Source organism: Taeniopygia guttata, chromosome Z, assembly GCF_048771995.1.
Source record: "Taeniopygia guttata chromosome Z, bTaeGut7.mat, whole genome shotgun sequence".
Classification (NCBI taxonomy): domain Eukaryota; kingdom Metazoa; phylum Chordata; class Aves; order Passeriformes; family Estrildidae; genus Taeniopygia; species Taeniopygia guttata.
Window position 1 is genome coordinate 31,415,049 of NC_133063.1, and position 22,309 is coordinate 31,437,357.

A 22,309-nucleotide genomic window follows, 5' to 3' on the forward strand; every position below is an offset into this window, starting at 1 on the left:
TTGCACTCGTAGGTCTGTGTTTTGTTGGGTCCTCCCTTTGGCTATTCTCAAAGGCACATAATACATTTGTCTTTTTCCAGAGCTCTTTATGCTTGTACTTCCTCCGGTGTTGTCCAAGATACCATACAATGTCTAAAAATTGCTTTGGCTAGCTCCTTAAGCAGTTGGGGACAAATTCCTTAAGATAATTTTAAAATGTCTAGTATCCAAATAGGTTTATTTCTTTTTTCTATCATGTTCAACACTTACTCCCTAACTTTGTTACATTTCTGATTACAGATCAGAGTGGGGATTTTTTTTTTTAATAGCAGCAGAAAAAAGAATAAATAATTCAGTTTCCTTGTCTTCCCTTATCTATGCTCCTTTAATGAAGTTTTTTGTGTTGATATTCATTATTCTTATTCAGTTATGCTCATGCCATGTATTACTTAGAATGAACTTAATCCCTTTGTGATTTTTTCATTTTAATTATATTTCTGCCCTTGGAATTTCTTTCCTATTTGAATTAGAAGGAGCAGACCATCTCCAGAATAGCTTCATCACCATTTTCATACACATCTTACTTTTTAACTTGGTTTTTTTAGCATACATATAGTCCAAAAGCCTGAATACTTTTGTTAATTGGTGAAAAGAGGGAGCATCACTTTCCTGCTTATGATAATCTAGCATACAGGAGATCTATATCTTTGCATAACCTCTGGTCTTTTCTGTATTATTTTTACCCAGAGACATATCACAATCACCCATCTTCCATAATTTCAACAATAGTATATGTATTATTGACATAAAATGTAATATCTCCTTGCTCATTAGTAACAACTCCCTTCAGCTAGAAGAATTATCTACTCGTGGGATTTATACATGGCCTAGCTCTTTCAGAGTTGAATCACTTTGAAGGTCTGGAAACATTTTTCTAAACGTCCTCTTAACCAGCCAGCCAGCCCAAAATGTGTACCTTACCTAGAAGCTCTGCTGGAAGAAGGAATCAATTATGCATAGCAGTATAACACAATATCATATCAGGCCTTCTCTCTCATTAGATGAGTAAGAAGAAGTGATTTTTGCATGTTCCAGACTGTTACAGTGCAGGGTATACTGACTGAGAAAATGAATGGCAATGTTAGGAGATGCAGACAAAAGAACATGGGATGAAATTATAGGAAGTTAATGGAGGAGGAAGGATCAGGTTGTCTATGGGAATCCGAATAGCCATGGAAAAAGGAGACAGTTGATTAGACTGGCTCTTTTAGTAGCCAGAAAGATTATTACATCACATGTAGGAGGAGCCTGAACTTGTAAGCCCAGCTGTGGTTTTTAAGGGAGAGACCTGAACTTAAAAGGAAGAGTCCAGGGAAGTCAGTAAATGTCAGCATGTTTGTGGCATTAGTGACACAGCATGTAAGATCTCATCCTTGAAAGTGCAAATATTGGATGCCATCTATTTCTTTGTAACATTTTTAGGTTTGCTTTTGTTTTTACCAACACACAACTCTGGAGTACAATGTTAATACAGATAATTCTGTCAAAACTATCCCTTTAAAAAGAATAGTTTGTTGCTATCCAATGTGATAGGTCTCAATGCACTAGAGAAAATAGTCAGGGGTATAGATTCAGACCACATAAAATGAAATAAGCAGTGTCTTTTCACTTTTGCAAATTATATATTACGAACAGGAAAGTGCTAGGCATAATATTTAAAAAAGTATTTAACATAGAATAATAATTTTATTATTAATTATTAAATAAGATATATATAATATGGGGGTACTTATATCAGACATATACTGGTTCTATGCAGCTAGCCCAGTCAGTTTTCCAGTATGTGATGTCTTAAAAGTATGTCAGATAATGAATAGCTGTAAGATTTTTAAATAACATGTATTTCCTCAAAGCTGGGAGTCTGAATACTTTACTTGTCTTTCAAAAATGTAAACCCTACATTTTTTTTTATTATTTTCTCCTTCATTTTAATTCCTTGAACACTGAGTGAAAATGAAGGATGCTGCACTTGCTATGTGGACTGTTCTTTAAGAATTGCAGGATAAGTAAAAGCAAATAGAGCAGTCTGTAAAGTGACATGAACAGTTTGCCTCAAACTTGACATAGTTGAGGTCACACACTTCCTTAGTCATCCTGCACTGTGCAGGCAGTTACTGCTGATGTTAAGGTTTGACATGTTGATGGACAACAACTGCAATTATCAGCCCATAGACTGATATATCATGTTGAATTCCAGACCACCACCACCCACCCTGTGGTCATGACAGTAGGATGCTGAGCATTTCTTCTACTTTTTTATTACTTAGTTTTTTATCTATTCCATGAACATTGATGAAGGGTCAAATCTTGCCCATTTTATTTTATTTACATTTAAGTTAGTGGGATTGTTTGCATGACTAATGACACAGGGAAGTGATCCCTGATAAGAAATAAACTATATCATTAAATTGACTTTGTTTCCAGAGAAGATCTGCCTGCCTAGAGAAAATCCACTTATGTTAAGTATCCTTTAGTATAGGAAACATAATAAGCATCAGGAATGTTTTTTGAGTTCAAGAGGAAATAGCTAGAATCAGGATTTTTTAAGACACTTATAAATTCCTACATATAAAACACCTGCAGTGTGCACTACATCATTTCAGTTACTCCTTTCATGAACACAAAGAGTCATGCAGTCTGGACTATGTAGTAATTTTGTAATGTGAGTGCTAATGTTTTGATATCTACTGGTAACCTAAAGCTGAAGATTTTACGTTGCTTTTTTATGAAGTGATGCAGGTTTGTGCTTAAGGCTTTTACTTCCAGAGTAGGCCTTAGCTTAAAGCAGAAGACTGAGAGTGCAGAGCTGGAAATTTCCCTCAGCCAGTAGAAAATTTCAGGCATGGACATGACTTTTAAGGTATTCCCCTTGCATCCTGTCACCAGAAAACTGAGAGAGGTGACAGCACTTTCCCCCTACACTCCCAGTCATGAGGAAGTTTTAGGTGGCAATGAGGTCTCCTCTAAGCTGAACAAACCAAATATTTTAAGTCATACATTATCCCTGATGCCCTGTAATCTTTTCGTCATTTTTGTGTGTTGGAATTTTGACACATTCCAATATTTTTATATAGTTGGTCCTTTTTTCTACTAGGGTACATGGTTGAGTCATATTGAGCATACCATCAACCAAAAATTGTTATGTGGAGAAAAATGGAAATGTGGAATACCATAATTCCCTTCCCACAGCTGCACTCCAGCCTCTCGCTCCCAGTCTATATGTAAAAGAATATTAGAATTATAGTATCATGGAACAATTTAGTTCGGAAAAGACCTCTGAAATCATCAAGTTTAACCTTTAACCTAGCATCACCGTGATATCTTCTAAACCATGTCCCCAGGTAGCACATTGACATGCTGTTTGATCATTTTCAGCCATGATAATTCTACCACTTCTGTAGGCAGCTTGTTTCAATGACTGACCATCCTTTCAGTGAAGAATATTAAGTTAGTAAGATATGACTTTCCTGTCATGAACCCATGCTCTTGGGCTTTGACAGTAGGTTTCTTACACCCTTAGGTAGGTACTGAGCAGAGACTTTGCGTTTTTTCCATGCAAAATGCATTGGATAAGTGCTCAAATGGACATGCCTGAGAAGTTTGTGCACAGAAATCCATTAAATTGGAGTTTTTAAGGTGAAGCTTTTCTTAAGTTCATTCTTCTCATCCATTTAAGGCTCTCTATCTGATTCTCTGGTTAATCACTGCAAACAGTTTTACAAATATAAATTAATTTGGCCATAAAATGCTGCAGAGTCTAGGATGCAAATATCAGCAGCTGAAAGATCACAGGAGACCAACACCTTTACAGTGAAATATAGTTCTTGCTGACTGTGCTGTAACCATTAGACTGTTCTTCTACATACAGCAATTTTGTACGTGCATTTAAATCACAGAATAAGGTTTTACTGCTGCTTTTTAGGTGTTGATGACAAAGAATAGAAGAATCTGCCCCTGAAGAAGCTTCTGGGCTTTAAAAGAGAGCTCTTAGAAACACTTAATTTGAAGATTGTTGCTTATTATATATTGTTTTCTGAGTTTTACTTTCCTGCCCTTACATTTTACTATTAGAACATTTATGTGAATACTGGCTCTTATTTTCTAAAGTGATCATCTGCTCTTGCTATTTATTCTCCTTGTGAAATCATAATCCTTTGTACTGTCACAGCACAATAATTTCTGTGGCACCCAGCTGTGATGTCACATGCATGTGCTTATGATTTCAAGAGCTGTTTTGCTTTTAAATATAAAGTTCATCTCTTGTATGCAAATATCCTTTGTCCACCTAAATGCTGCAATTACCTTGGGACAGAAAAATGGGAACAATACTATATCTAGCCAGGATACTTATCAAAGGCTTCAGTGAGATGGTGGCAACTTTTTAATATTCTTCTAATATAGTTTGGTTCTAATTCTGGATTGTAATTACCTTCTGTGCCAAAAACACCAAAAAAAAACTTATTTTAGGAGTTGATTAACAACATGAAAGTTTTGTATCTTCATAAAGTCTCAGGAGAGCCTCGGAGTTTTATTTTCTGCCTTGCTGTCTCTCCTGAAATAAGGACAACTATTACATTTCCTTTGAGCATGTGGAGCTTTTAATCCCCTGGCACTGGGGGCCTCTCTGGAAGAAGAGGGGAGAGAGATGTTCCTTCAGTTCCTTGTCAAACTGTGGCTGCTCTTTGTAAACAGTAATAACAAAACCAGAAATAAAATTTAAAAAAAAAAAACAACAACAACAACAAAAAATTACAGGCTTTTTTCTTGTGTTTCATTAGTGCTGCTGGCGTGGCGTCCATATCAGGAAAAAAGCTTACTTTGTAAATTCAGGGTATTAATTAATGCTGCATTAGGCACTTCAGATGGAGAAGGTGTGCTCTGCCAAAGGTGCCTCCTCAGACAGTGGGTGCTTGGATGGTCAAATAGGATTTGACAGTGACCTCTGACCACAGGGTAAGGCACCAGGTCAGGTCTTTTAGAGCAGAAAGCATAAGCTTCAGCACAGAGGTCAACCTATTCATGTGTTCAGAAAAGAGAGAGCTTTTAAAATTAAAGTAGCAAGGACAGTCATCTAACAAGCTCGATAAATTTCAACACTGTGCTCTATCTATCATAGTTACCAAGCATCCTTCTGAAGCCCAGGCATGTGACACTGACTTATAAAACACATGACAAAGATAATAGAATGAAGAGCAAAGAAAGAAGCCTTAAACAATGTGGTATACACTTCTCTGGTATTCACCAAGATTCTATCTCCTCTCCTCCTTTTAAAGGCTTTTGAATGCCAATGAATTACCACAGTAAAAATGAGATGGTATTAGCCTAGGAGAAATCAGAAAGAGGAAGGTGAGGAATGAGAAGTATGTCAGAGGAGAGCTAAAAGACCTGCTGAAGTCAGTGTGAAGTGCCCAAGGCCAGAATTCCAAAACAATTGTACTTGTCCTGCAAGTAAATTCCCTTTCGCCTCCTGAACATTGTAGTCTTCAGCTCCAGATCTGAAAGCTCTACTGAAAGCTGAAGGCTGCACATGGATGATGTAGCTGGTAGGTAGAGTATGTCTCCAAATTTGAACAAGCTGATAAACAAAATCACCCTGCAAAATGCAAAGTAACCTCCCAGGGGCATGCCTTTGAATAAAGTAGTTAATTCCCCCACCTCCCTGCTCCTTCTTTGTCTTTAGTTTGTCTAACCTTTGTATGCTGTCTATTGCAGGAGTGATTCGGGAGAGTTACCTGAAAGGTCATGATCAGCTGGTGCCAGTCACCCTGTTGGCCATTGCTGTTATTCTTGCTTTTGTCATGGGGGCCGTCTTTTCAGGAATCATAGTGTACTGCATCTGCGACTACCGCCGCAGAGACATGGCCGTTGTGCAGAGGAAGGAGAAGGAGCTGACCCATTCCCGCCGCGGCTCCATGAGCAGTGTCTCCAAGCTCAGTGGCCTCTTTGGGGATGCTCAGTCCAAGGAGCCAAAGCCTGAAGCTATCCTCACGCCTCTGATGCACAATGGCAAGCTGGCTACCCCAGGCAGCACTGCCAAGATGCTAATCAAAGCTGACCAGCACCATCTGGACCTGGCTGCCCTGCCAACCCCTGAGTCCACCCCAACCCTGCAGCAGAAGAGAAAGCCCAGCCGAGGCAGTAGGGAATGGGAGAGAAACCAGAACCTCATCAATGCCTGCACAAAAGATATCCCCTCAATGGCCTCACCAGTGATCCCAACTGACCTGCCACTCAGGGCTTCTCCCAGCCACATCCCCAGTGTTGTGGTCCTGCCCATAGCCCAGCAAGGCTACCAGCATGAGTATGTTGACCAGCCAAAAATGAGCGATGGGGCTCAGATGCCTGTGGAGGACCAGAATGCCACCCTTGAGTACAAAACCATCAAGGACCACCTCAGCAGCAAAAGCCCTAGCCATGGAGTTAACCTGGTGGAAAATCTTGACAACATGCCACCGAAAGTCCCCCAGCGGGAGGCTTCCCTGGGGCCCCCAGGCACCTCGCTGTCACAGAGCGGGCTGAGCAAGCGGCTGGAGATGCACTCCTCTGCTTACAACGTGGACTACAAGAGAAGCTATCCCACAAACTCACTCACAAGAAGCCATCAGGCATCAACCCTCAAAAGAAACAACACTAACTCCTCCAACTCATCCCACCTGTCCCGCAATCAGAGCTTCGGCCGGGGTGACAACCCGCCACCGGCCCCACAGCGAGTGGACTCCATACAGGTCCATGCTGCTCAAGCACAGGCTGTGACTGTATCCCGGCAGCCAAGTCTCACTGCCTACAACTCACTGACGAGGTCAGGCTTGAAACGCACACCCTCGCTAAAGCCAGATGTACCTCCCAAGCCTTCCTTTCCTCCGCTTTCCACATCCATGAAGTCCAATGATGCATGTACATAATCAGAGGGGGAGGGGGAGTGGGATGAGGATGGCAATTAAGCAGAAGTTGCCCTTGAAAGCTGGTGTTCTGCAACTGTTATCACTCGTTCCTCTGAGAAGATGGTTGTTGCAAACTGAAGATATGTTGAATTTCTGCTCTCTGGGAAAAGTGGAATATTTTTTTAAACCCGAGCCATATGACCCGTGGTTGAAGGTTTGCAATTGCAGGATTCACCCCCACAACCTGCCAGTTCTTTGGTCAAAAGACTAACCCTCCATCAAAAACATTGAGCCAAAAGCACACAGGTGAAAATGACTGTGACATTTCACCCCCTGCCCCTAACTGCACAGTGCATTCCTGAACTGGGAAAGGGTGCTCTGAAAAGCAAAACAAATGTAAAAACCACACAAATGTTAAAAAAAAAAAAAAAAAAAAAGGAAAAAAACTACAAAAAAAGGAACTAAAAAAAGAAAAAAAATCAATTGATAAAGCTAACTCTGACTTAACAATGGCAGAGGTTTGCCACTAGCAGGTACTGTGAAATTATGCCCTTCAGTGTTACAGTCATTTGGTCATAGCAGTTAAATGCCGGCTTGGGCAAACTATGTCATAGATTTCTGCTACCCTTCTCTTTTAATGAATAACATGTGACTGTTAACACAAGTAACTCTTCTTATTTATTGTTCGACTTTTGTTTTTCCTAAGGAACTGACCTGCATTATCATCCCATGAGCAGCTTTTCAGAGAAGTACCTTGAAAGTTATACCTATTTAACATGAAACTCATTAACTGGAGTAATTAGAACTCTTTTATTTTTCCAAGAAATTCACTGAGTTAGATAATTTGGAGCTGCATTTCTGAACTTTGTGCCTGGACTGCCTGGTTAGCTGAAAAAAAAAGGGGATATCTATTTAAGTCTCTCAGCTAATTAGCTGGCTGGGCCTCTGACCTAAGACAGCAACAAATACCACAAGTTCATAACTTCTAAAGCAGCTGCAAGAGAAACCTAAAAGCTGCACATCTGTGCACCATTGCTATCAACATGGCTTTGTCAGTAGCTAATACTTTCTGTGAAGGCACCAGCTTGTGATGTGCCATCTCATTTCACCTTGCATGTGAGACGGCAAACAAATCCTCAAACAGTGTGAACTAGCTAATAAGCCGGCTGTTACCATGCATAAATTATGGTCTTATCACACGGGTTTTTCGTGGGAATATATCTGTGAATAGCCTGTTTTCTTCCACATGTAAATTTGTGCCTTACACCCTCAGTTGTGTATATTTGTGAGCTGTAGTATGTAAAACCTTTTTCTTTTTCCCCTTTGAGTAATGCAAATATTTATTAATTCTTCCTCCTCCAAGCCCCTTCAAAAACTGGAGTAAAGACATTGAAAGAAGAATGTGGTGGTTATTTCCATAACCCTACGTCCCTAAAGAAATTAGGCTAACACCTTACCCTCCAAGTTTGACTTTCTAGCTGTGCCAAGTCCTCTCTCAAAACCACCCACAGGTGGTGATGCTCCCAAGGCACCATGCTGGGGGTTCTGCCTTCCCCCACATCCCGCTACCCCTTTACAGCATGTCAGCATGGAGATCATTCTCACTGGCAGCAGGAAAATGACTAACACCCTTGTCCATGGAGCTGGTACATCCCCTGGCTGGGGACAGCCCTGGTGAGAGGGGCCAAGCCCTGCAGAAAGCCCAGCCTCACATCCTGCAATATGCAGGGCACATGGAGCTAGGACAGGCAGGCAGGCTCCTGCTCTAGCTATCTGCTGCTCCAGAAGGATGCTGCATATACTTCTTTGGGGAAAAACGTGGGGGTTTTTTTTTCCCTCTATTTCTTTTGTGTGACTGTGCATGTAGCTAGTGTGGGAGTGTGCGTGCGCACAGGTGTGTGCGTGTGTGTGCGTGCGCAGGTGTGTAAGTTCCTTTCCAGTCTTTCAGTTTATGCAAAAACATAGCTGTGTTTTTAATCTGTTACAATAACTGTGTCAACATACTGTAGAAAAATGATGGGGATCGCTTCTAAGCTTTTTATATATATATATATATATATATATATCTACTGAACAGTATGTTTGAGTAAGGTGGTTGTTTCTGTTTCAATTTGTTTTTTAAAATTTTATACTTCCATTTGTTTTTCAGGGTTTTGGTTTTGTTTCTGAATGATTGAAAAGACAGATTTTAAGTCCACTAGCTTATAGACGGTATATATAAGGTCTGGATGTCTACACCAAAGTGTGTAACAAGGGTGTTTGCATGTTCTTTCGTTTCATCATGGCTTCTTTTATGAAACCGTTTTGTTCACCCGTAGTGAACTATGCAGACTGGAGTAGATAGATCTGTATCCAAAGCAATGTTGTTGTTTTAATAAAAACAGACTGAAAACCCTTTGAAAACAGTAGGTAGCAAGGTAATTTTTTTTAAAAGAACCAACTCAGCGCCTTTTTACCAAGCTCCAGTATCTGAAGCAGGGTTCCCTTGATATTATCCCTCAAAACGTTCTCCCAAAACACAGAGATGGATAATCATGGCAACAGCTTGTGCAGCAATTTGCCTTCACAATGTACACTGCAGTTACTGGGTTGACCTTGAAATGTTCATTTTGTATTCAGTCAGTCTTCTGTTTTCATTCTTTCCCAGCCCCAGTTCTCTTCCACCCTCTGTTTTGAGGGTTCATGAACCTATGTGTGCCTTTGCTTTCCACCCTTGCTATACACTCGTAGATGCAACAAATTCAGACTTTCATTTGTTGTAAAGTTGTAAAGTATTGTGATGTCACCAGTTTCCCTTCATTTCCACATCCCCCTAACATATGATTCACAACTTAATGTCGGTTGTAAAAGAAAAAAAAAAAAGGCAGGAAAGGAAAAGTAAAAGGAGGAGAGATGGGAAATAAAAGTTCTTGATTAGATATGGTAATAAAACCAGACTGTTCTACCTTGTTTCTTGTTTCCTGGTTCTCTTGTTTCTAGCCAATTTATCCTTTTTCTTTAAAAAATACAAATAAATGCAATGCTGATAATTTAGATTAGGTTACAGTAAGGAAGAAATTTGTTACTTTTTGCCTCTTACAGAAGACAGGTTTTAGTGTAAGGTGGTAATTAATTAAAAGTTAAATCACACATTTGCTCTCCCTTTATTCATATTTTGCATTTAGCTTTTATAAGCTTGTTCATAATCAAATATTTCTGACAACTTAATAGTTTAAAAGACAAGGCCATTTAAGAACATGTGGTCCACCAAAACAGAACATCATACAGCTATGATTTCATCTCCAAATTTTACATATTAATAATAGAGTACCCTGTATTTTCTTTCAGCAGACATAAATCTGTTGTACTTCACAGGCCTGATTTAGAGGATGTTGTCTGAGACTATTCTGCAAGAAAACAGTAGTGAACAGATAATAACAGAAGAGTGTAAAAGCAATGACTCCCTAGTCCTGAGAGGCATTGGAACATACATGAAGTGGGTTCTTCACCTTGATTTTGTGTGAATGCATTTATGCATAGCCATTAGCTATGATACAAATAAACACTGTTTATGTCCATTACTGGGCTTAGTGGACTTGTTTTGTGAGAGGAATAGATATTGTGAAATGTGACCACATAGATAAAAGGGATCTAATCCAGTAATTTATCCTTGCTCAGATCATGTTTGGGCTTTTCTGCCCTGTCATTACACTCTGTTCAGGACCTATTGCCTTTGTGATACGTGCCACATATGTGACATTCAAATGCAGAGCATTGCACACATAATTTTTCAGTGCCTTACCTATACACTTGCCTGGTTTTTTTTTCTCAGTGCAGGCTCCCTTCAAGGTGGGCACACTGGCATGCAGATGTGTGGTGTGCACACAGGACTGGGGGACTGGGACATGCCTCAAGTAATGCTGAGGCACTCTCCAGCCTGGGGACTGAGGGTAGTGCATAGTTACGCAGTGCTCCACTCTGCTGCATTTGACCTGCATGCTGCCAGAGCTGCACAAATGGGAAAGCAAAAGCTCTCCAGGTGCTTGGAGACCTGTGTTTTCTTCAGTCCTGCAGCCAATCCTTTGTGAAATTCTTTTGTCTATAGTTGTTTGAAATGCTTTGTATAAGTAGCACCTACAGAAGCTATTCAAAGATTAACATAATTTTAAAATTAATATAAATGTTCCTCCATAAGAAGTGACAAGCCTGGAGAAAAGGGCCCAATAGTGCCTGGTGCAGTGCTGGATGTCTCATTTTGCACAGCTTCTCCATCTCTTGCCAGTGAAAGGAAAGTCCATTTAAAATCACGGGCATGAAGGACAGAGGGCAAGAAAGTGCCCAGATGAATAAGCTATTTGGGATCTGTAACTGCTCTGTTCATGCATCCAAAACCTGCTATCAAAGGGAAGGTTTGTACTTAGCCCCTTAAAGCACTGTTCCCTTGCAACACTTCCCCAAAGGTGCACTTCAAGCTGTCACGTACAGATCCTCTGACAGAGACCTGCCTTACCTTCTGCTGAGCAGGAAGGATCAGAGAGGAACTGAAGGGAACACATTGCTCTAGTGTGGTCTCAGCCAGCCAAGCAGAGGGGAGGCAGCACCCTGCCGAGGAATGGTTCCTCCATGGAGAACACACAGCTCCCCTCCCAGAAGAGGCAGTGACACTGTGGTGGCTTGTGAGGGGAGAAGACCACTGAGGTATTCACTGTCTATTTGAATCATGAGATCTGTCCCCTAGAGGGGCTGCTGGTGCCACACTGCAGAAGCTCCCTGGGGCTGAACAGGACAAACAAGAAAGCCAAGAGAAAGCAAGGACACTTTGAGCACTTCACTCAAGTTAGTGTCATCTTATTAATTGTATTAATGGCACTCATGTTGACCTCAATTAGCGTGTCATCGAGCATGCATGGAACTTCCCTTCCAATCAGCATTAATTTGCATACATATTTTTACAAAATAGAACTCAGCTGAATGATTCAAAACAATAAGTCTCTGCAAATAGATCCTAATCCACTGTCCAGTTTTCCCCCTCTGCCTCCAACAAATACATTTCAAAATTCATGAGAGTGTAATTTCAAAGATAACTTTAAGTCCTGCCCCACTGTAGCAGGGAATCAGAGAAACCCATCAGGGAATATTGTGCACCTGAAAGTTCCCCATGTGAAAAAAAGATGAGTCAATTGGGTCAAGCATGTGCAATTCAGAGCACTTTGCTGCCACAGGATGGCCATACACACGGCTGAGTTGCATGGAAAGGGTTGCCAGAATAAAGTGCCATAACAGTAATGCATCAACACTAACACTAACACATGATCCAGATGATGGCCAGACAAATTTCAGGCATGCAATTCCAATAATTCGTCTGCCACAGAATTAGCAGGCTGTTCTCTCCCTGGATTAGGCACGGACTTTTGCTCCCTAAAGCTTGTTTATGAAGTTTGTTTAAGGCGATGTGGAGGACCTTATGGTGCTGGTCTTATCCACCCCTCTGCACTGAAGCAGCACCAAGCAAACCTAACCCATTCTTGATGACTGATTGTCTTGCCCTTTCCTTGTAAACACATTTTACTCTGAGCAGTGAAAGTCACCCAAGGGATCGATATCAAGCATTTCAGAGTGTCTAAAGAAAATAATAAGCTAAGAAAGTGAGTTGGACTGCCTTAGTTAAGGCCAGTTTTCTATTTATCCAATTAAAGTTAATTTCCCAGAAGTATGGCACCTGCTTGAATGAACAAGTGTTAGAGAGACACATTGTGTGTGCAATATTCATATGCTTCCTGCTGATGTGTGTGTCTGCTAATGAGTCTCTAAGTAGTCTTTTTATTACTCTTTTCCCTTTCTTTTAGAAAGTGGAGATACTTTTCAAAGTAAGTACTAAGTCCATCTTCACATGCCTTGTGCAGAACAATGATGTGTTAGACATATTTGTATGAATATATACAGGTAAATAGTCATATATCCCCTGACTATAATTTAAACAGTGTAAGTCAGTAGGGAAAGGCTATAATTGGAGTCAGAGTAAGTGAGGTGAAAATTGCTAGGTGGCAGTACCATCTGCATCTTGTTTTAATTAGTCAAGTTTATTGTCAGAGTATAAAACTTTCTGCTATTCAAGTCCCTGGCTTATTTCAGCCATCAGTCCAAAGTGATTGCCACATGTCTGGGTAAGCACAATTACTGATCAGCAAAGGAGAATTACCCTCCCCACTGATCTGGCTAACAATAACCGTGTCTAGTAGTAGGGACAAAAACATGACTAACCAAGATCATTGTCACATCTGCTTAGTGTTTCATGACAAACTCTATTAAGGCTAACAGAACCACTGTTAATTCAATTAGATCAGTCTTTTCTTTTGCTGGCCATGATGCATTTGGAAGACCAGCAACTGTATGCAGAGCGTGGCAGGCAGTCCTCTGCAAGGAATAATAGCATCATAAATAATATATTAAGACAAAGACAAACCTAGCATGCTGCAGTCAGAGCACATCAGGTTTATAGATTAATCCTGCAATATCACAAGGAGGTGGGGGAGGAAGAAAGTAGCTATGACAGGAAATTATAGCAACTGTAAATGACAGGGACTACAGGAGAGAACAAAACACATTAGGTCAGCTCTTTAAGCAAAGTGCTGGGGAAGCACAGGACAGCCTGCTGGCAGCCATGAAGGCTTTGTAAGGCCTCATGTTTATCCTCCTTAAAATGAAATAGCAGACATCAAGTGCTGGATTTAAAGAGTGACGAATAATGGAATATAACTGGCAAAGACCTCAGTGGAAACTCATCCCTTTCTCTGGGCTGCAAGCCCTGCCCTGGTGTTCAGGGCTTTCACCCTCTCTGCAGAGCGGGACTTGGATGGTTGCACCCTCCAGAGCAAGCAGCTGCCCTCCTCCCCAGCAAACCCCCCCAGCATTAGCTGAGGCACTGCCCTGTTTTGGGGAGGCACCTCGCACAGCCTGCAGGGGTGACAGGCACAGATAGCTCGGGGCAGATGAGCCCTTTGTTGCAGATGCTGGATCTGGGCTATCAGGTGGCCCACTGAGCACCACCGCACAACAGCCCTTGCCAGCAAGCAAGAGACACAATTGTGAAAATCCTGTTCAAGCCTCAAAGCGTTCAAAGGAAAGCAAACCAAATCACACTTTTGCTTCAGGGAACATACCAGTGAAAAGATACTGATAAGAGTTTCCTAAAGTAATTTCTGCCTTTTGGGGGGGTTTTCTTTGCAGTTTTTTTTCTGTATATCTATACAGCCTTGCTGCTAGAGAAAGGCACTCCATGTCAGAAGAAAAAAAGAAAAAGAAAAAGCCAACTAGAATATTTTGTTTTTCTGACTTCTGGAAATTATTACATAATCTTATCAATTCTCAACAAATACAATCTAAAATATTCAGACTGCTGATGGAAATATTGCTTCTGATGGTGCAGCAAACTGAAGATTGAGCTTTTATTAAATGCAGCATAAATTGTCTGTGAGGCAACCTTTTACGAGATGTGGTGGTTCAAACAATTTTACAAAGAGCAGGAGACAAAGAGTTCCTTTCACACTATAATGGTTTCCTAGGAAACACTGCAAAATGTAACATGGTATCTCTTTGTGGAAGTTCAAGGACTAGTGTGCGCCAGTGTGTGTTTCTTCTGACCCTCTTTTTTTTTTTTTTTTTTTTTTTTTTTTTCTTTTTTTTCTTTTTGGTGTGGCGTATGGTACTGCTGGCCAATTTTACCTTTTGATGGTAGCACAACAATAGAATAGGACTGTACCACAGCAGCCCACAATCTGAAGGACATTTTCCTATTTGATAATCAAATCTCTTCTCTAAACAGAAAAGAAAAATATTGATAGAAACCAAGTCTTTTCATCTGTAGGACTGTTGTTTCGCAATAAGGAAAAAACAATGACTGAAAATGCCCAGAGCCAAGTTTCAGGTTTCAGATAGTCCTCATGGCTGACTCAGTGTATTTTTTCATGTCTGTGGAGCCTACAGTACACAACATAAACTCATGGGATTAAAGCAGATATCAACAGCCTGCAAAGCTATCCAAAGCTGTTCAGAGATCTGGACATGTGTCTGATCTTCCTTAATTAAAGGCTAATAATCCACCCATCTGGGATAAGCACTTTGCTTTTGCCTATGTGCAAGCAGTGTGTCCCCAGAAATGAAAAGTTCCTGACCGGGACAGCTCAGCTGTTTATCCAAACAGGAGTAACTGTCTGGATTTACCTGGCTGCATGCCCTCTCATTAGTTGTCCTACTCTCATAGATGCTAATAGTGTTGTAGCATTAGATACACTTCCTGTGCATGTTAAAGACTGCAGAAATGTTGATGTATAAAACACTTTGCCCCAGCCATAGCTAATATCAAGACCTCAATATGCGGAAGTCCTTAGGTAGACAATACATGACCCTATGCAGTGCTGCTACTGTGTCCGTCATCCTCACAGCTGCAGTCTGGGCACTCAGACCCATGCAATTCTGGCCAGAGCTATGTCCAGTTACAAAAGCATACTGGCCCAAGTGCAGAAGACTACAGCACTGCATACAAGGCAGCAGGGCCAGACAGTCAGGGTCAAAGCTCCAGCATGGCTCAAAGCAAAACCACCCCATTTCTTGCAGGATATTTTACAAGCAGTTGCTTTGCAATAGACAGAATAAAATTTGTGAACAGAGGTGGAGACATGATTTAGATCCTAGGACTCCTTTTGCCTAGTTTGTAGAAAGGGCAAGCAGGTATTTCAGAACTAGTTGCACTGAATTTAAGCAGAGTGTCGTTCATAAGTGGCAGGGGCGGCACTGGTTGTCCCTGTCAACTTCAGCCAGCAAACCTCCCTGAGTTAACCAGACTTCCTCTTTGGAAAGCACACACCCAGTGTGCTGATCCTTACTGCTGCCTCCCCACTCCAGTAATTCAATTTTACTACCTTGTTCCTTGGTCCTTTTTTCCTCAAGCAGAGTCCAGTTTTTCTCTGGTCCTGGGCAAGGTCCCTGGAGAATTTCTGTTCTTCAGGTAATTGACAAATGGGGGGAAACTCACAGAACAGAGTCCAGAGAGTTTAGCTCATGTTTATAAGCACAGGATAATCCAAGCAGCAGGTGAACTAAGAGCTGACATTTACTGTTGGTGCAGAAATGTGAGCTTTGGTGAACTGCTGAATTTGTCATGTAGTGCAGAGAGCAGCATTTGGATCCAGATGTGCACTCTGGAAGAGTTGAAGTGCTGGCAACACAGGTACTGACCCAAGGAAAGACTTGACTTGAAACACAGTTTCATCCAGTGAGCTCCCCGTTTTAAAACTGGGACAGAATGACAGATTTTCTAGGCAGGGCCACAGGGCCACTCCTGAAGAAACCACATTGTCAACCACATTAAGAATTGTGCCGAGCTTCTTCCAGACTAACCCAGGCCAGACAACCATTGATACTCCATAAGAACAACTGCCCTCCAAGCTAGTAAATCTAAAGGAGCTACCTGACTGAGCTGAACAGGCATAGGGCCGAGTATGCCTATAAAGGTAAATTGCAGACTCGGGGCCTGCTTCCACTCTCCTTGTTCATGTCCCACTAATTGTGTGGACATAATTGGTTACTCCATGTGGCACCCAGAAGCTGTATTCATTGGTGTGTTGGAAACACCAAGGACAAAGGAATAGGGCTTGGCTAATGAAGACTGTTTTGTTCATCATCTGCTGTACTGGCTCTGTTGTACTAATAGGATTAAAATGTATTTAACTGAGATTTCATGTTTGAGATCAGCAGGTAATTATGCCCACATTGATGCACTACAGTTATAGAAACATTTTCTGAATAGAAATACATCCCACTTACATACTGTCCTAAACACTTTATTCAGAGTGCCCAGTTACTAAAGACTTAAATAATTCACATCTACATTCAAATAGCTCTCCTTTAGTCTTGTGTGTTTAAATATCTCCTAACTGTAGCACACCTGCATTTAGAGTTTAAAATCCTGTGCAGACAAACACACTTAATTATATAAGTCATACCAAATATTAGTCAGTGAAGGCAAATCTGATTTTCAGGAAGGGGCTTTCTGAAATGGAGGAATCTTGAGCTGCACAGGCTGCAATTTCAGTTCTATCTCCTGCTGTAACCAGCTCAACATAGAGATTGTTTAGATGGTCCAGTCTCACCCATAATTACAGCTGATACAAGATCTCACTTGATATACGGAATATGAAATGCATTAGGCTGACTGACAGAAAACTAAATAGTCTCCAGAGTATTGGCTTTTAAATGCACATACCATTTTGTATAACAAAAGCAACTCAATAGTAGTTCTTTTGTTCATCTTAGTTTTTTAATGAAGGTATGAAAAACAAGTCTACCTGAAGTTAGAACTACACTGGAAAGGACTTTGCTTAGAATTGGTCTAAAAGCAGTAAAAACTAATTTTCTGTCTTTGGATTCTGTGACCATGTTATATAAGAGAAAGTACGAGCTCTCCTGACCTAGATAAAGATGTATAATGCCTTTCCCCATTGCTTTAATGATGTAAATTAAAAGCTGCCCTATTCGCTCAGATCATTGAGGTAGTTCTTTACATGGATTTGGCACATCTGTGGGACTTTCACCACATGAGAAGGGGAACACCTGAGAGTCACTACCATTCCCGTGGCTGGCACTGAAAAACACAGGTGCTATGAAAGTTGCAGGAAGGGGTATGGCTTACAAGCATCAGCCTCTGGCAAGGATGCTCCCAGTTGTCTGTGGTGGTTGCACAGAAGTGATCTTTGCTCCCTTGCAGCCCAGATGTCTGCCTGCATCTACAGCTCATTCAACCTGATTTGGAGAACACAGGGAACCTTCATATATTTCAACAAGGGTTCCCAGGTCACTGTCAAAAGTTCCCAGGTCACATTCTTCTCTACATTGCCCAGTGTAACTGGTAGGTTTGAGGAAAGGCACAACTCCATAAACCTGGAGAGTAGTGACAAAAACAGAGAATCAAAGGAAAGGGGATTGAATGGAAAAAAAGTCTCTTTTGTGAATAAATTACAAACCAGGCAGGCACATGGATATTCTGGTTTCAAGAAAAAGAGCCAGCTGAACCTTCCCATAGCATGGAAGAAGAATAAGAAGAGGAGTTACTAATGTGAGAGGAGGAAGGAAAGCAGACTGCTGCCCCAGGGGCTGAAGGCCACAAGTCATCTGTTTCCAGGGAGGGTTTCACGGAGCCCCCCAGTGCCTTCTCTAGTGAGCTGTGTTTCCACCTGCAGCTACAGGCTGGGCACGAGCTGTGCCACCACTTTATACCAGCCCCATTTGCCCCACAGCTCCTGCCCTGCCCTTGGCACTGCCTGAATGCTCACAGGACATCCCGCTGCCAAGACACAGGCAGGCAAATGAGATGCCTCCAGCAACAAGGAACTTCTGCTTTCAGAAACCCCCCTGTGGGAAACTGATCCTAAAACACCAAACTATACTAATTTATATATATATATATATATATATATATATATATATATATATATATATATATATGCAAAAAAATATATAGATATATATGCAAAAAATAGATATAAATATTGCTGTAATTTACATATACTATATATAAGACATACTAAAGTTATATTAAATATAATTTACCTCTATTTAAAAGAATACTCCTCTTGGGATTATGTGCCAAATTAACTGCTAATATTCAGTTCTTGGTACAGTAACTTGTAACTTGTTCACAGCAGTGGGGGCTCGCAAAGCTACCCCAGTACACTGCATCCTGTGGTGGATGCAAGGAGGGACCTTCCTTCTCCAGAAGAAGTGCTGGTGTTGGGGTGAAGCACAGCAAGTTACCCACGAGTCTGAGACCTCACCTGTCCCTCAGAAATGAAGTATGAAAGGCACAGTCATGGGAGGACACAACATCAGGGCTTGGAGGACTTGCAGCATCAGGCTCTTAATGAGTAGGGTAGGAATAGATGGTGTTAAAAAATCTGCTACCTTCTCACAAATAAAACAAACTTATGAGACTAAATTTAAGTAATTTAAGAGAGACTGTGTGGTTTCGCTCATGCAGCTAATTAAAGGTTATCTCACTTAAAGGAAAAATAATAGAGTAATATTTACAGCAATAAAAATGATAACTGATTTTTTTTCCAAATTGCACCAAAGACAAACAATCCACAGAGCCAGAAAAGTTTTTTCCCCTACTCTTCTGGGGCATAAGGACTGCAGGCAACCAGCTGCCTCCTGCCCAGGGGGCTGATGCTGGCCAGAAGCAATTAAACACTCAATTGTAATTGGGCCTCAGTAAAGATACATCTCTAATCAGTCATCAGCTGTACTGTGGCTGTCAAAGTAGCTTGATGTTCTTCACTTAGCCTTCCTCTTCATTTATTTGTGGAGAGTTTGTATGTGGTTATTCTTATTTTAAGTGGAAGCTATTGCCAGGTCTACCACCTACAGTTTTTTCAGCTGCTGTCCCTTGCCCAGGTCTGTTCTGTGCTCTTGGCTACAGAGTGGAGGGAAGGTCCAGCAGAATGGAACCCCGAAGGCAACAGCACCACTGGCATGATGCACATGGCAATGCCTTTCTTTTCCTGCTCTCTTTTCCTGTCGTGTGTGCCCCTCAACTCAGAGGATGAGGGTACTTGCCACCCCTGACCAGCAGCTCTGCCAAGAGGGCCTGGAAGGTCTTCAATCGCAGCAATTTGGAGTTGAACCACATCCTTTTCCTCCTTTCTCTTGTCTCAGGATGTTTTCAGTCCCTTTTGTGACTGTGACTGTGGCTGTGCCAGAGAGGAAGCACTGGAGAGCTGAAACACCCCCCAATACAGGTTAGCCAAACTCCTGAGCAGTAGCACAGACTGACCAAGATAAACTCAGGTCCCCAGACCACATAATGAAGTCTTCATTTTTTTTTAACATATATTTGTGTGTGTTACAGAAACCAGATGTATTCACATACTCATAGGACACCTGAGGATGGAAAGCACCTGCAGATGCCATCCCATCCAACTCGCCTGCTCAAGCAGTGTCAGCTAGAGCTGGCTGCCCAGGACCACATGCACTTGTGTTTTAAGTATTTCCATGGGTGGAGAATGTTAAACCACAGACTGTTTCAGCAACCTATTCCAGCATTAGATTGTCTCCACAGTAAAAAACAGTATTTATTTTGTTTAAGCTGAATTTCCTGTATTTCAGTGTGTGCCTGTCCTGTCACTGCATACCATTGAGTAGAGCCTGGCTCCCTACCATCAGGTATTTGTATATTTTTATGTGTGTTTTTCAATACTCTATGTGTTTAAAGGGAAAAGGAAAGCAGACTTCTGTAACTGAAACAAGAATTGAGCCAAATAACATATAAAGAAAGAGAGGCAAACTGTCAGGAAAGTAAAAGTGGAATGCAAAGCTATGTAGTAAAATACATAGTAAGCTTATCTGTCTGCATATAAGAGCATCCAGATTTGTTGTCAGATGCTACCAAACTTACTCAGATTATGTATTTGCATATGTCCAAAAGTGTGTGTTTCAGTTAGTGTGAAAAGGCCTTTCACTGGCCTAACATGACCTTAATCCCCCACTACATTCCCAAAACTTGCATTGCTGCAAAGCATGTCTGAAACTTCAAAATGAGAAGGTGTTAGAGGCTTTCAGCTGAGGCAGAGGGGAGCTGCCTCACCGTGGCTGCCCAGCCCCTGCTCGTGGCACTTCCACAGCAGCATCAGTTCACAGCACCCCCCTGGCTAAGGGCACTGTGTTCCTGCAGGACAAAGCCTGCTGACACATGCATAGCAGCAAACAGCCTCTTCCAGAGGATGTGCTGGACAGCCCTAAGCACAAATGCACGTTTACCCACATCCTACCATGCCATTAATGCAGGTAATGTTACTGCAATTAAAACCCATGTATTTTCCAAGAAACCACAGTGTGGTAACCCAGTTGTTTACAATAGCATATGAGAATAATATCAGTGCAGTAACTACTGGTGAATAATAATGTTTTTAATGATAAGTACTTCATGTAGCATTCTATTTTGAAGGGCTTTATACATTAAAGAATTTTCCTTCTAATAGTTCCATTTAATTTCTCAGTTTTCTTTTAATTCAATGTGAAGTAATAATATGCACAAGCCAAAATCAGGTGCTTTTATTATCCTCTGAGTAAATGATTACAGTAAAATAATCACAGAATCTCAATGAACACCATTTGGAATTCTTTGGACCTTCTTTGAACCCACCTTCATAGCTATATCCACCACATTACCACTTGATCAATTTCTGGTGGATTTCCCATCAGCTAAAGGACGTTTCTATAGGCTATAGATGTAGGATATATAGGATAGATATAGGATTTATAGGATATACCAAGTGTGACCAGCCCTTCTGGGTAGTGGGCACTGGTGTACAGTACCATGCTCTAAGTCTCAGATTTCTCCTTTCAGTGGTTTCTTTACACCTTATTAAAGCCTAAACTGTCATATTGAAAGGGTTTTTGGAAATTTTAGCTGCAAAACCTCATACATTTACTAATCTAATCTACGTATAATTTGGGTGATGGGGAGAAATAATGTAATCTATATAAAAAAAATGAAACTCTAACGGAGATTGAGGCTATAGTGTCTCTGATTTTTGTGGTCATCCATTACTTGTTTTGCATTTGGGGGAAAAAGGCTTTACAGACAACCTCTTATTTATTGGTAACATATAAAAAAAAATATTTGCACGTGAACCTAATCACAGAGGTTTTGAGTTGCTGCTTTACACAGAGGTAAAACCCCTTCAGCTGGCAGGATACTGTGCAGGAGGGCAAATATCCACCATCTGTGGGAGGCCTTAAAAGCACCATGAATAAAAAATGTTAGTCAAGCAGGTACTTTTTTAAAAGTATAAAATCATTATTCTGCCTAAAGCATTCTACGTCCTCAAAAAGTTCACAAGGAAGTGTTGGAAATTAAGATTTCTACTTTTATGTCCCACTTTCTTACAGACTCTCTTTTTTTTTTATTATTATAGATAAAACAATTCATTCTTTTAGGAATGAAGTTTCTGCCTCTTTATGAACATGCAAAATGGCTTTATTATAATAAGACATTATTCTGTTTGTATCATCTATTGACATCTCAGAAGTCTTTTAAGAACCATGGATGAAAGGTGGTATGCAAGTGCCAAATACATAATAAATTATTAAATATTTCTTCAAAATCTGCTTGCTCAGTCTACATTTCATTGGTTGATGCCAGATTTCAGAATGAGCTATACAAAAGGCCTTTATGAAACTTTGTCCTCTTTCAGCACTGCCTGTGCAGGATCAGGCAGAATCAGAATATAGTCTGTTTTCTGCAAGGAATTGCACACTTCCTGGGCAGAGGGAGGGGAGGGGAGGGGAGGGGAGGGGAGGGGAGGGGAGGGGAGGGGAGGGGAGGGGAGGGGAGGGGAGGGGAGGGGAGGGGAGGG

General features: G+C 41.1%; 1 protein-coding gene across 11 annotated transcripts in view; it reads left to right on the forward strand.

Moving 5' to 3' along the window:
* SEMA6A (semaphorin 6A) overlaps nucleotides 1-22,057 on the forward strand; it is a 129,761-nt gene extending 107,704 nt beyond the window's left edge. For 8 of the 11 annotated variants that reach the window (XM_072922442.1, XM_012577819.5, XM_030258981.4 and 5 more), the window contains one exon: nucleotides 5,752-9,869. In XM_072922442.1, the coding sequence (XP_072778543.1) occupies nucleotides 5,752-6,941 (1,190 nt within the window). In that variant the 3' untranslated portion in view covers nucleotides 6,942-9,869. Of the gene's footprint in view, nucleotides 1-3,961; nucleotides 4,313-5,751; nucleotides 9,870-20,057 lie in introns of those variants that run through there. The other 3 variants (XM_032744536.3, XM_032744535.3, XM_030258985.4) reach the window with 3 other exon arrangements.
* Nucleotides 22,058-22,309: the final 252 nt, after the last annotated feature.